Raw genomic sequence first — 15,442 nt, 5'->3', positions numbered from 1 at the left:
TATCAAGGATTTTGTTCAAGTTTTTATTTAATTTATATATATATATATATATATATAAATTATATTTAATTTTTATTATATATTTAATTATATATTTAATTTATATATATATATATAAATTAAATAAAAACTTGAACAAAATCCTTGATAAAAAATAAATATCGTATCACTGCGGCATTTATTTCAGGTCTCTTTCAAAACCAAGCATTGTGAAAACCTGTAAATCTTCATCAATGGAAAAATGCAATCGTCTGCAATCTGATTTCATTTATCTATTTAATATTATTATTTATATATAATTTATCAAGGAATGCTCTAATTGACACTGAATTGAAAAACTGAAAAACGCTACCATTTGTTTGTGTATCTCACAACTGATAACATATTGCAGCAATGATGTTTGCCGAAAATCTTATGCTAAAAATTAATATGAAGTGTGGCGGCACAAATTGGCGGATCAGTCCCGAGGATAAGCCAGCCAGGCTCAAAAGACCGTATATGATTGTCGGAGCCGATGTCAATCATCCGGCCCCCGGCGATAAATCCACACCGTCGATAGCGTCAATCGTTGCCTCATTAGACCCATTGCCATCGAGATATTATACGACCACATCTGTCCAAACGAAAAGCGACGACAAGAACCGAATCGAGGTTATTGTGGACCTTGAAACGATGATGATCGAATGTTTAGAGAAATTCCAGGAAACTGCAAATGGACGACTTCCTGAAGTTATATATTACTATCGGGATGGCGTCGCCGAATTACAGTTCGAGGGTGTGAGTAAACATGAGTTGGACGTTTACTTTAGATTTTATGAACATAGAGAAGCGTAATATCCAACCAAAAGTAAGACACAACTGGTGTTTCGTCTTATATGTAGGAAGCTATTTTAATTTCAAGTATCACGGACACTACGTTGGGGTGTTTGTATTACGTTTGTTTTTACCTTTGCTTAATAAAGAGGTAGAGTTTGTGAATATAGTCAACGGAGCGAAACGAAACGCATTTCGCTATATCGTGGCTGGACGCGTATGAACTAATCAACCCTTTAAAATCTTTCCGTCAGGTGCGTAACTACGAAATGATCGCTATTCGAAAGGCGTGCCACGCAATAAGGCACGACTATGCCCCTAAAACGACCTTTATTATCGTCCAGAAGCGTCATCATATCCGTTTTAAACCTAAACAAGCAGTTGGAAGAAGCAAAAACGTTCCGCCGGGTCAGTAGCGCACGGCGCCACAGAAATCTAATATCGATTGCCATTTCACAAAACAATCAGCCAACATTTCGGAATTCAATATTCATTACCCTTACTTCCAGTCCAATATTAGCTGTCAAATTTCTTGGCTTTTTTTGGCAAGTATCTGCTTTTGCTCGAAATGTACGATCGCAGCTGGGCGGTAACGATTATGCCGTGCATTGTTAGCAAAAGCTACCGATAAATAGTTCAAAATTACAGCTGTTAGTTACGTTCGAATAAGATTATTTTGCTTTACTACAAGAATTATTCTCATAACTTGCGCAGTTGTCAAGATAGACAACTTTCTCACAAACATGAACCCTTGCAAAGCAGATAATATTAACAAATCAAAGGTTGCCACCAAATCTGTTTTTCCTTGGCAATCCCACGCTAACCTCACTATGATATGTTAAACTATACAGGAACGGTAGTTGACACCGATATTGTCCACCCGCAGCTGCTCGACTTCTACCTCTGCTCCCATTATGGCCCTCTGGGAACTTCGATACCTGCCCACTACCACGTAGTTCACGATGACGCTGACCATACTCTGCAGGAGATTGAAGAGCTTTCGTATTTTCTGTGCTACACGTATGCCCGCTGCCCCAAGTGCGTGCAGACACATCTATTTGATTATTTCTCCGAAAACTTATTATTCCTATAAACATACGTACTATCTATGTAGACGTGTCTGTTTGTGAATTCATCTCTAAGTGTGTATAGTTAATAGAAACGCGGCCACAACATACAGTCGTCGACTGTATTCTAGTCATATATTACTGAGCACAAAGCCTAGCCTGCGAATACTGATAATATTATTACTAACAAAAAAACAAACAAAAATCCAGTGTCAGGCCGTTCGTAAACATACGCTACACCATATTATCGCGTCGTGAGCTAGTATTATTCTGAGACAAGACACGAGGCTGCACCAAACTAATTTGTGTTCTTTAGTTAGCTAATACGTATAAAAAACATAAGTGTGACAAACTTTATTAGCGGTCATTTAATGTCAGTGACATGCAAATTCTCCTAGCGACAAATAGTAACTTTAATGATTGTGTTCCAACTACTCATTGTCCACTTTGCTTCTTTTTTCATGGTGATTTCAACGTGGCTGACGAACCAACGTTAACTAGGGCGGTATCGATTCCTGCACCTGTGTACTACGCCCACTGGGCGGCCCAAAGAGGAAAGGAGTACATCAAGGCTAAGATCTTCGGAGATAGTTCTTCAGGGTCCATTGCATCAGGATCGTCCAGCTACAAAGTTGATGATTTTCGGCATGCTCAGGAAGTCGCTAAACGTTTCCGAGGACAAATGTATTTTATTTAACTACAAAAAAAAAAGTCACGAATTTGAGCCCTCACTGCTGCAACACCAACCGTGGCCGAGATTCTGAATACCAGAAATAGGACACAACTAACCTGATGAAGCGAAGAATAGAAGTATTAATATGAACGATAACACTAAATGTAATAAAGGCAGGGAGTAACGATTTTGCTGATGATTGGTTTAACAAATTGAAAAGTGAAATTAATGTTTGGCAGTATAAATGGTAATTTTCTACCTTATTATCTAGTGCTGACCTTTTGTATTGCAACATTTTAGAGCATAGACTACCACGAACGAAGCCAGTTACGATTATGGACACCTTTGATCAACTACTGCTGAAATAATCTACTTGTCTCTATCCAGTGTGACTTCCTATAGCAGAGGATCCCATCCATATTACGATAGTTGGTCCGAATTGAATCCGAGTTGAATTAAACGATTGATGGTGCTCCATATAATATTCCACGATGCTTAAAATTGATATCGTTTGCATGATAACTACGTGGCAACGAGCTAACATTAGAAGCATGCTTGTTGATACGGGAACAATCATACCTATATATAATGGTAGATAGATCTTGGGTTAGGGTCCATGTTGATGATGATTACTGAGCGGTTCACAAACTGGCTACGACGATTTGGCGAAGAGGTAGTACTGACTTTTAATTTTATTAGTACGTCACTATGTAATATTTCAACCTACTCTGAATTTACTAAAACCATTTTTTTTTTGTTAACAACTGTTGCACTGTTCAGCTGGCTCTTGGGGATCCTGATCCATTCGATCATGAAGCTAATGAGTACGAAAAGGGCACTCATCCTAGGCGCCAAGCGCTTAATAGGCTTTAGTTTTCGCAAGAACAATATTTTTCGACCTTAAGGCTAGAGAGCGACGGAGGAATCGAGCTGATCCGGGTAGTCATCCAACACAATAGTCACCCTGAGACTTTGGCAACAAAAAAATAAAATGCATTTCTCGGACTAGATTCTACAGTAAAGGAGTAATCATTCTGCATGAAAAGCGAATGCCTAGAAGAGCTGGTGGTATGCTAATTTGCTTTTTCACGCAGTTCCCCACAGGACACAGGCCTTTATAGTTACCTGCAATGTGCTAAAAAAAGCTCCCTCGATCTCTTGTGTTCTGTATACAAAGGACAACTAAGATACCCGACACACGGTTGCCTAGAGTAGCGCACTTGACTACATCGCCAAGCTTTTCCAGACGGTAATATTTCAATAACCTTAGCAGAGGATATAAGCATCCAGAAAATAATGGAAGAGCTGTAACAAACGAGTTAAAGGACCCTTACTAGAAAAACATAAGCTACCCAAGACAAGGGCGGCAAGATTCGCAAAGATAGAGAATGCTCAACAGGAAGTCTAAACTGGCTTTCGAGGCTGTTTAAGTAAACGTAAATAGAGGAATAACAATTCGGGCTGCGGGTCTAAAAAGGGGGCACTACAATTCATTTCGAGTGTTCAATCTATCAAAGTGTTGAGGGTACTTAACGAAATTCTGAGTTTAGCCAGCTGAGGTTGTTTCTGTACATTTTGCAAGTGTATATTTGGCCTATGTAAAAGTAAAGCTGGGTCTTCTGCAAAAAATGGGTACGACAGATCAGCTAACTCACCCAGAAACCAATTCTAATCACGACTGTACATGCTCGGTTGTTTGGTTTGTAGGTAAAGAATATCTTCGAATACCATTGAAGTGCCATTTGAATACACTTGTATACAAAAAATGTCCTTGCTGATTATTACGTTATAATATTACGTAGTTCTGGAATAGTAGAAATCATCGAATGTCGTCCATTTCGCTTAAATGCGATTCCACAAATGGCAGCAAATTTTTTGCTTTCTTATTACATAGCCTTCTTTAAAGTGGAGGTAGCGAACAAAAGCGATTGCAAATAACAATGCCACGGCACAAATCGCTGTACCCCTTATATGATCGATTAGAAACGGTCGCTATCGAGAAAATTCAGCCCGAGCAAAGGAAAAATCAATGCGTCGGTAACGGTAGCAAATAAAAGTGCAGGCTACGTTTTAGGACATACCTCGAGAATTTGTTTACAAATTTTGTAGAAAATGTACAAAAGGCAATGTTTCTACGGTGTATATCCTTGAGTGCTAGGGTGAATTAAAGTGCTAGTAATGTAAATTGTGTGGGCACCACCACAGGCGTCAAAATAAAAATGCAGTAAATGCAGTCCTGTTCTGTTCGGGAAAATTAACGACTTTTTAAAGTTTGGACTATTTCGACTGGTTGTTGTTGCCGTCGTCGAGCCTAAGGCCATAGCTTGTTTCAACAATTACTTCCCGTTGCGTTTTAGATTTTTCAAGTTGAGTTCTTTAATTCGAGTTCCAGGACCGAAGAAGGGTGACAGTCAACTAGCTGTGTGCAAATTATACACACTTTAAAGAGAATATCCGACAAAGAATAAAATTCAGTTTTCGAGGGTTACGGTCGGTATTGGGAACATAGAGAAATCGACCTTGTCTACAGGTTCCCAATAGCGTTAATGGACGTCACCGTAGGGAAAAAATCAAACATGTGAGCCTATAAATGCCTCGAAATTCTGTTGCTTAATTACACATTCAGTAGCTGTGAGTTTAGCGAATAGTGAACCGAAAGTACGTCCCACACTTCTGTAGCAGAAGTGAAACTTGGTGACCTCTGAACAAAATCAAAAAGTCTCATATTCGAGGGCACGTTAGAGAGCAAATCATGAAAATGCTTCTAGATTACGTAAGGGCAAACGCGTAAATCTTCTTGAAGAGTAAAACAAATGATGAATACATTGATTGTGTTACAATAGGAAATTGCTTCAAGAAATAGACTAGCAACTTTGCAAGAAATCCAAAGGGAAGTCTCTTCTCTATATCAAATATGTTCTCTAGTATCTATAATCAGCTTCATTCTGACACCATCTAACAGGCCGTTTCATTCTGCTTGCACGCGATATCAATAAACTACTTATGCATTAAGGATTCTATGCGTACTCGCGGACATGTTGAAATCGTTTGTTACCTATAGAACATCAATACGAAATTGGATAATTTCCTAATACGAGCTTCGGTCGTTTTTGTCGACGCTTCCAATATCAGCCCCGGTCAAGGTTAATGTATCAGGCTGATGACTTCGCGATAATTCTCAATAAAATCAATTTATATTTGTGATTCACGGACACAGGTCGTTTCATAATGTCCGATAAGCTCGTAGACTAATTAACGTACCATTTCTAGCTCTTTGGTAAAAGGAACTCAGAGTTCATGGTAGTTTTAGATAGACGCTTCCAACGAAGAAATCGTTCTTTCTTCTTCAGATGAAGCGTGACTGCATGCTCTAGGGATTTCATGCGGTTATTTCAGCTTTTTAGTGGTTGATTTAGAATATTATGTACATCAAGCGCCGCGTTTCTTCATGGAACTTATTACTCACCCTCGACCGATTTCAATAAAGAAAAACGCTTATTGTACTTGTATCGTAACATGGGCACAGACATGAAGCGTCTGTTGTCGAATGAATACGGTATACAAGCTACCATGAAATAAAAATCTTCTTTTGGCATTGTAACGTTGTGGGAATGAGGTACAAATACCACGTCCCGGTAATATTAATATCTTATTTAATTATTTCATTCCCCTAAGAATGACATTGTTGGTGTTGTAATTCCAGAAAATCTTATTCCGAAGAAAAAAAATAGTTAAAACGGCAGCTTCTTATCTTCTAAGTCGAAACTAAGACTGATATGTAGAATACATTAGACCTCGTATTAGAGTCGCAATTGGAAATATAAAAATAATAAGCGAAAAACAATGGATCAGTAAGTGAGCATGTTATAAAACCGGCTGTCATCCGAGGCTTATAGTACAATTGATGCTATGTGAATCGAAGTTAAACTTTACGTCAAGTTCGGTCCCTCCAGTGCAGAACTCAAATTGATTGTTTAGTTAAGTTATCGCATTATGATAATTCCTTAGTAAAGTTTTGCACTTACACGGTATTCGCGGTAAGTGTTTTCCTTCAGCGGAACTCAGTGCTGCTGAAAGCTGAAAACTCGGCTGTTGAAACCGTCCAGTTGTGTAACTTGTCTCCGTTATAATGCAGTAGTGACAAAGCGCATATATATAATCTGTTTCGCGATGCTTAACGGCAGTACCGGGCGTGAAATCGTGTCACTTTTTTTCATATCGTTTATTCTAAAGCAATTTACCTAAAACTTTTTGTTGAAACGCGTCCATAATCGACCCGCACCAAAATAAGCTACCTGGACTAACTAATAGGTCGTTTTGTGTGGGCTGCATGTTCGTATTTGCAAACTCGTCATTGTCAATGTCGGCTGCTGGCCCTCCATGTAAGTCGTGGCATTAGCAACCGTGACCATTATATGCACGCTATTTAGTTTATTCGGATAGTCCTACGTTACTACTTGAGGTCAACGAAGAACATGTTGGAAGGCACGAGATAACGAACGATTTCGACCCGGCACGAATGCCCTCGCACGCGTTCATCGTCAGTTACGCTGCACGTTTCATAGTGAACGCATCGGGGCTAGTGTGTCTCTATGATGGACAGACGGAAACTAATGAAAGTTATGTCGTTTGACGTTATAGTTTTGCTGTCAATAGAACATTTTCTTTCTATTGTCATCATCCGTTTCCTATCCATCCTCGCAGCGCAAAAAATAAAGGTTAGCGTAGCAATAAAGTGGAATCGTTGCTTATATTATGCCTTTACGGGAGCAACCACGTTAAGCTTACGTACCAGCTTGAGAACATCGCCACGAACAAAAGGAGCTGTTTAAGGGCTTTGCCTGAAACGTGTCTTTTAGAACAGGACCATGCGAATGCATACGATGTAAGTCCCGGTTAAAATCTAGTTGCACGCAACACAAAATTAGTTAGGTGTGGTATACCACTGACATTATGATACTTAAATAAGATTAAGCGTCACGATTGTAAGGCATGAACCCGCTGTAAGACCTTTCAGAACGACTGTTGTGTTTACGCCGCATAGCTAAAATAGGTCCCTGAGATTCGAAAGGAGACACATTACTGTTCAACCATTAAAGGGACAAAGACGGCACAAATTATAGCTACATAGTTAAACATGCGCATCAACGCATATGGACAAAATACATATGTGTATACAGGTGCTATCAACCTTGTAGTGTGCCACTGAAGTCTACGACACCGAAGACTCGAGTGAGTTTCGCCGCTTGATAGAGAAGCATATGTAGCGTTTGATAACACGCGGCTAGTAAATAATTCAAGCCACAGATGCGGCACGAATAACCGGTTTTTCTATGAATCCACACGTACAAACGTACTGAAAACTTATGTGGCGTAGTTCAACGCCGAGTACCCGAAAGCAGCAAAGGACTCTACCTTATATATATATATATATAAGTTTTGACCAATATATTGTATATGCACTTCGTGATTTTATTTGGATAGGCTTGTTGATAACGTGTGGTCTGTGGATAATGCCTTGTAGAATAAATCTCATGATGATGACTGCCCCGATAATTTCGGTGCCTGACGCCGCGATGGGACGTTTTTATCGACAATACATAACGACAGCTAGTGCGGTTACTTGGGCACATATTTTATTTCGTGCCAGGAGGGGTCAGTCGTTCGAAGCAATGATCAATGGTAGTAAAACCCGAAGCTGGCAGAGTTTTGCACAAAATACTCAAAGCATTTATTATTTTGCAATATAAAAAAGCAATAGGTCTATAACCATCAATTATACGAGTACCGTTTGCGTTTGAAATATGTTTTTTCTTTCTGGCCTTCGTGGCCGAAACGTATTCTTAAATAATGATTTGGTTTGTCATATGAGCTTACGCCTATGTGGTCAGCCCAGCAGTGCTATGAGAGCATCTGCTTTACGCAAATTTAACGTCAATGAAATAACGCTGATTATTAATTGTTATAGATAGTTAAAATGTACTCTTGGTAGATAGTAAATTGTATCAATAATCTAAAAACCGTAATATTTAACTAAAGTTTCTACATCCAAGATAATTATTGTGCATACGGTAAACGTAGACGCAGGGAATGCTATGTTCCACGAACGAATTGCCACGTTCGCTAATAGGTAAAATTTTTCTTGTCTACGTCACATGTTGAAGGCCGATATCTACGAGGCCAAACCTATAAATTATTATATAGTTTTTAACAAGCCGATGCAAATTAATAGAATAATTTTTTTTAATCGCCAGAACCATATTCCAAGACTAGTTTATCTATCTTGATTCGTTTTTTGTTTGAACCATACGAAATTAACGCTTTCCGCTAATGGATTTTCAGCGATACCCAACCAAAATTTCGCTAAACGTCTTTAAACGTATGTAGTTTTATTATAGGTCGAGTCATAAGAGGAATACGTTTTTCACACTAGGTTTTAGATCTAGTTGAGTTATTATTAAGAAGTTTACGTCAATAAACGACCTAATAGCGGGTCTTCCAAACGAATGACCCGTTAGACAAACCAACCTCCCTATGAAGAAGCGGCAGCTTACCTCCATTAAACTGAGTTCAATTGAAGGCCCTATCAACGAATTTTTCTCGAAAATACTCACAGCTGACACTTATTAAGCCAAATTTTGCATTATCGGCTCTGTTTGTATACGGTTTACCAGAGAGTAGCATTTACTATTACGACGTGGATGTTTCCTATGCGCGTAGATGCAACGATACGCAAGGGAATATCAGAGCAAAAAAAATTCCCCCTACAATTCAACCGTTGTTAATCGGATGATCATAGCAATACTGGCCGAAATACGCAACGAAGGGCTTGGTAAATATTTGTTAGCTTTTAATGGTCGTAAGAACGTTCATCCTAAGCATCGCCTGTCGTTTGAGGCGATAAAATCCTATCATTTTGTTACTGGACGCATTCGTCCAACCCCAAAAGGTCAGCAAAAAATGTGTGGGCCTTAACGCTTGTCAAAAGCTTCATGGCAGTAAAACCAGCGATGGCATCCCTCTGGTGAGTCGTATGCGTGTTTATCACATGCCTTGAATTTTTATTCAAGGTCTTATTAGTTGAGTACTTTTTGTAATGCCTCCTTAGTGGCGTGAATGAAATAAAATCGAATAAATGGCGCGAATATATTTTATCGCACTAGTTTACGAAAAATAAGACGCGACTGGTCCCCTGTGTACCATTGGCTTCTTGTCGTGCTGTTTTTTTACATGGGAATCGACTGTCTAGTCCCACGAGTTTAAGGTTACCATTAAAAAAGCGACGAGACCCGAGGGTTCGCACTTACGATGACATACGCGAGTCAGGTTTCGTTTGATCCCCTCCATGTTGCGTACGATGGTCAGGGCTCGCAGAAGTACTACCAGACGGCGATCACCGCCGCGGACATCATTCTACGTATAGTTCCGGTATCGGCTTTCCCTCGTGTTGGATGCTTGTTTTTTACCTGTCAGAGGGTAGGCGGATTATTTTGAGCTTGTGCAATTGGTATTGTAGGTTAACAAGCCACAGAACATCCAGCACAGGATTTTGCAGCCACTGATATTTTTTTGTCTACCCAGTGTCACTTCTTTTTCCATTAGAATTTATAAGTTATTCGTTTACAACAAACATGAGAGTTTCCGTGGATGTGTATAGGCTAATACAGTGAACATTTGTTATTTGGTGACGTTTCCATAGACAACAAAGTATATCATACCGTTCCGCCGTTGCTTCCTGCCCGTTACTCCAGAACTAGTCAATGCCGGCAAGGAATGTTTTGCTTATATGTACAACATTCTCTAATAACGGCACGAATGCGGAATATACAAAGAATATGTCTTTGAATGGTCTTTGAATAAATTTTGGTTTTAATTCTGCAGAACAATTACCCTAGCCTACAGGACCGTGAAGCGTGGTCAGGATTTCACATTGCCATAAGGCTCGAACAGTGGAAGCCGCTTCTGGGTACTGATGTAATTTTTTGTAAGCCAATCAAAATGTTCAAGTTCGCTAAAAAGACACTTGGCGGCAGGGGCAATAGGAGTTTTGGGCCGAAACTGATAGAAAAAGACCGCAGCAGTCTAAAAGGAGTTGACTGGATTGCCTGTCACAAATACGCCTTCGAAGAAAAGCATTGAATTCAGAACCTCACTCACGATAGCGCCAATTGCGAGGTTTTTGGCTACAACAGCAAGCCAACAGCTGTTGCCAGTATTTCCCGTCGATATATAGTGTATTATTTTAGTATCCGAACCTACCCCATCTTGTGGTTCGCAAAAAGAGTATTATCCCTATGATGTCATCACGCCAGGACGGTCTCGTCACAAAAAAACTCTCGGAAACCCAAGCAAGTAGCCTAATCCGTTCCGAGGTGATCAATCCGCAAATGCAGCCACAGGAGATAACTGAAAATCAAAACCAGCTTGACCTTAAGGCAGAAGGCCATTTGGATGAGTCTGTTATGAAATGCCGTTAAGCACTTTAGAGGGACGGTTCCCATCATGACAGGAAGTGTGTTCGAATCTAGATTACCTCACTGGTCTCCATGTTAAATATACAAACACGCTACCACTGTACCGCCATGGCGACAGATAGATCTACTAATGACGTTAGACTGCCGTTATCGTCTTCAACAAACACTGCCAAAAGATGGAGTCTGGCAAAATGAACACTTTTACCGACTTGCGGAGATGAAGAAATGGGCTTTCGTTATTTATGGCGCTACCGCTCGCGACATTGAGTCCATTAGTTACAGGCTGATCACTCGACGCTACCAGCTTTGGAGTGAAACCCAGAAAAATCTATTTATGGGCACACGTTTCCAGAGTTAGTAGATATTCGATGTATACGGTAAGTATATACCTATATGATACCCCACTAACAATAATTAGATAGGGTAATAAATAACGTCACTTAAACGGATAAGGATGTGCACGATTCTAGCTTTGCGCATTTCTGTTCGCAGGCATATTTTAATTATAATATATATACGCTTAGGACAATACGCGTTTGGATTTTTTATACGTCCCTGTGTATGTATGGCCGTGTATCCCCTTGAAGCTATAAGCTAGCATCTGCATGTGATTATTATACATTGTTTTTATTATATTATTCACATTGAATATTTTTAGGCCATGTGACTGGTCTGACCGGGAGAAAGTTGAGGATCCCACGATATCACTTAGATAACGCTTGATCCCCTAACTGGCTGTGTTACTCTCGAAGAGTAGGTCGAAACATCAGATTTCTATATGAAGAAGTCCTCTAGAGATTTCCACTACAAGCCATCATTCGCACACACCATACCAAATACACACGTAGCTATGTATATAATCGACTGGAATAGCGTACAGCAGCTTCATAGGACGCATCGACGGTTCTATCAAATCTATTCTGATATATCGTAAACGGAAAGAAAAAGCCATCATATTAACACAAAATACTCACTGCGTTCATAAACCATCACCTACAACCGTCAACTCTTCTAGACGTTGACCACTCTATTAGCGTTGCTAGACTTAAACGAATGATAAATATATTTTCCCAAAAACCTCTTAAGTCTTCAATGTCGGTCACAAACGACCTTATATTGCAGCATAATATGGTGAGGGTTCGAATCTTGAATGATCCCGCAGCTGCTGCTGTTAGTATTGCTACTATTTACTTCAAACTTTAATTCTGACACAGGCATGCTCGCTAGTATAAACACAAAATGTGGTTGTTGGAACTGGTGAATTTTCTCTGGCTACCGTCCTCTTCCGCGTAAGCAGTCGTTTATGAAAGTTAGTTCCGGGCGATATAACTGGACCATAGCTTCAGTAGAGCAGATATTATCCAGTTCGACAGAAGGGTGATCAGGCGAATCGGATCGATTACATTACTCACCTGGAGAGATGTTCTTCGTGAGTCTGTAAGGATTTCTGGCGTAAACAGGTGACAACCTATCCTTACACTTCTATTTCTACATGGACGGTGTGTCTGAAAGCCTTGTTTAAGATAACGGTGTTGCTTTTATGCGTATTGTATATTCACCCCTAACGATTTTAAAATCGTGTACTGCTATTAAGCAAAACCACTATATATATTTTGTCGGCAATTGCCAGCATATCCCTTGGACATCTGATCGTATCAAACAGGTCGAGTCAGCTGTGCCTCTGATTACATGGTTAACTCTCAACCCTATCAGACTTTTCATAAATGCTAGTACGATTATTATTGGTGGAACTTTACAAACCGATCAGGCGGACTTTAAAATTGAATAATCCTTGAAGTAGCCAGGCTATGACTATGATTGTTTTACACGTATTAGAGGTACACTCCTTTACCGTTTACACAGTTACCCCATCGCTTTGGCGCCTTCTGAACAGCCAGGCCTTTACTATTTACGTTCCCATATGTAATCTTTTTATCTAGCGCATCTTGACTTGATAGTGGGATATGGTTGCTCCTCAACTGTTCTTTTTAGGGCATAATAACCACACGGACTTAGATCAGGGAACAAGCGGGTTGAAATCAACTTTGGCTATTCCTTTCTTCAATCATCGGGGCATGGCGATAAGATTTGGCGTTGTCGTTAGGTGCGCTGAGTACGTGCTTTCGATTGTCGTGCCAACGATCCATGAGTCTCCAGAGAAATTTGAGATAGCGGAGTGCATACGCTGTTTTATTTTCACCGAATATCTCATAGTAGCATACGGCCCTCATGTCCATTGCAAGTATTATAGTTACCTGGCGCTCGAAGCCGGTCAGCACTGCCATCAAACTCGATTTCCCTTAAAGGCGAAGACATTTTCGCGCCTGTCCCTCTTCAACTGGTCGCAAAAATTGAACCATGCACCGCCCATGGAGACTGTACGTTCCAAGCAGTTTTTTGTTGACTCAAATCCTGGAATATATCACACGCGTTTCCAATTGTCCTGTGATCAGCTTACGAGGGACCCTTTTTCTTCTCAGTTTCAGATTTTTTTCCGCTTTTTTTATTCGGCTTAAAATACCTTACATGTGAAATGCTAGTTCTGGCTATCAGAACATTTAGACCCTAAGCTTTGCGTTCGTGCAAAACCTTTTCGATTGCGGCAATGCGTTCCTCCTCTATCTTTTGAAGTGTCGACCGAAACGCGCTAGCCACATTCTGCTTTCACATGTTTGTTTAATACCTAACAGTCCCAAAATGCTTACCACTGAGATGTTCCAAACTGTGACAGGTCCTACATCACATATTAAATGCTAAAATGCATCATAAATGATCCGTCAGTGCTTCTATAGCAGTACCTACAAAAGGATAAGTCGGACAAGTTATTGTGTTCGAATCAGGACAATTTTAAAGGTGTAGGCATTGAAACAATTAGTGGTACTGACTTTTATGTGGATAATTTTGAGTGCAGTTAATGAAATTTCTCATTTATCTGCTCTACAGACAGACTAACAAGGCATTCATAGAGCCGGCACAGTTTTATGCCATACTTACGACAATTGGTCTTAAGTCCAAAGGCAAGCATTTAGAAGGGACATCGATGGATCACCGGCTCGCGGCTCCTGAATTGCCCAATAATTGACGTCATGGGGATAAAAATATGGCGTGTATTTAAAAGATTTGCTATCCTAAAGAAATAATCGGACCACCCAATTTGGAAGCGGCCTTTCAAACGGGAGGCTTTTTGCGGTGTCAAAGGCCGGTTCACGTTTTTCACGTCACAAGCCAAATCCTTTTAAACATACTAATTACGTTTGCCTGCCTGCTCTTTCGATATGTTAGGGGTAGCTAATAAGGGCACGACAATAGAGGACGCTGCACGAGTGCAATACGGAGCCGATAAAATTATGGAAATTATTGTTTGTTATATCTGCTGCTTCAATCGGCGAAGCTTAATCAGTAGATTTTTTAATTTTATACTGGGCATATATATGATTAGCGGACTTAAGTATCGATGGCTGCAGATTTTGCGTCGGCCATACCGGAAAGCACTCTTTTAAAAATCTAAGAATTTTGTAGACCATTGAATAATTACTTTATAATATATTCTCTTTTAGAAACTATATTGTTGGCCTTTTAGGTAAACAAAGTTAAATTTACTTAACTACGAGTGTTTGCTGTACTACACAACTTATAGACTAGGTATACCTATTGTCCTTTTTTGAGAATCTTCTGTATACTTTATATACCAGGCATAGTATAGACAAATATTGCCCCCTACATAGCACATCATAGCGAATGGAGTACGCCTCTTCAAAGCCAAGGTGACGACAAAATAAAAAAAAACTCAGGAGTTGGAATCCTTACATTTGGCTTATTCTACGATGATATTCTTTGTTACCCATGTCGTGAAGTTGTTCTTTGTGCGCAATAGCGAACTATTTGACTTACTGGGATTCTTCTTGATTGGGCCTCACCCCAGCTTCATGTTTAATGACCGGATGGCATTGCCTCAGATGATTGGCTGCTTTCTACAAGGAACGAACGATGTTTAGGTTCAGTCTGAAATTTAGGCCAACTCACATGTCATTAAGTTTCGTAGGCAAACACTTTACCGCTACACTGTTACGGATTCCTAATGACCAGATGTCTGTGCTTTAGCCAGGCCAGATAAGGCTACATACTTTCGTATGGCTTATCTTAAGCCTAAATTGCGAAACGGTTCGCATCCTTGTACAATACAAAACATCGTCTACAGCCATGTCTTTGCTTACGGTCAACTACAGTCTACATCCTACTGCGTAAGCGGAATAAGGGGTTCCTCGTTTTCGCCATCGAGAGCGCCTCAAATTTCCTTTCCTCGTCCGGTTTTCGTACAACGATTCTATATCCCGAAAGTGGGCTTTGTCAAAATCTGTAGGTAGAAATTGGGCATCGAGCGGTCAAGCGCAACGAAGCTCTACTGCTTGCTGGGA

At 40.0% G+C, this 15,442-nt stretch overlaps 2 protein-coding genes across 4 annotated transcripts in view; one reads left to right on the top strand and one right to left on the bottom strand.

Annotated features, from left to right (window-relative positions):
* The window catches only part of LOC147754396 (protein argonaute-1-like), a 3,576-nt gene extending 3,368 nt beyond the window's left edge, over positions 1-208 (bottom strand). The window contains exon 1 of the mRNA XM_086975021.1: positions 202-208. Coding sequence (XP_086831147.1) covers positions 202-208 — 7 coding nt within the window. The remainder of the gene's footprint in view (positions 1-201) is intronic.
* The window catches only part of LOC111254624 (protein argonaute-2-like), an 18,434-nt gene extending 15,611 nt beyond the window's left edge, over positions 1-2,823 (top strand). For all 3 annotated transcript variants that reach the window (XM_022815678.2, XM_022815676.2, XM_022815677.2), the window contains 4 exons: positions 392-777; positions 1,068-1,221; positions 1,665-1,851; positions 2,382-2,823. In XM_022815678.2, coding sequence (XP_022671413.1) covers positions 392-777; positions 1,068-1,221; positions 1,665-1,851; positions 2,382-2,577 — 923 coding nt within the window. In that variant the 3' untranslated portion in view covers positions 2,578-2,823. The remainder of the gene's footprint in view (positions 1-391; positions 778-1,067; positions 1,222-1,664; positions 1,852-2,381) is intronic.
* The last annotated feature ends 12,619 nt before the right edge of the window (positions 2,824-15,442 follow it).

This window comes from Varroa destructor, unplaced genomic scaffold, assembly GCF_002443255.2.
Source record: "Varroa destructor unplaced genomic scaffold, Vdes_3.0 BEIS01000007.1, whole genome shotgun sequence".
Classification (NCBI taxonomy): domain Eukaryota; kingdom Metazoa; phylum Arthropoda; class Arachnida; order Mesostigmata; family Varroidae; genus Varroa; species Varroa destructor.
The sequence above is the reverse complement of the archived record's forward strand: the minus strand, read 5'-3'. Positions and strand labels throughout refer to the sequence as shown.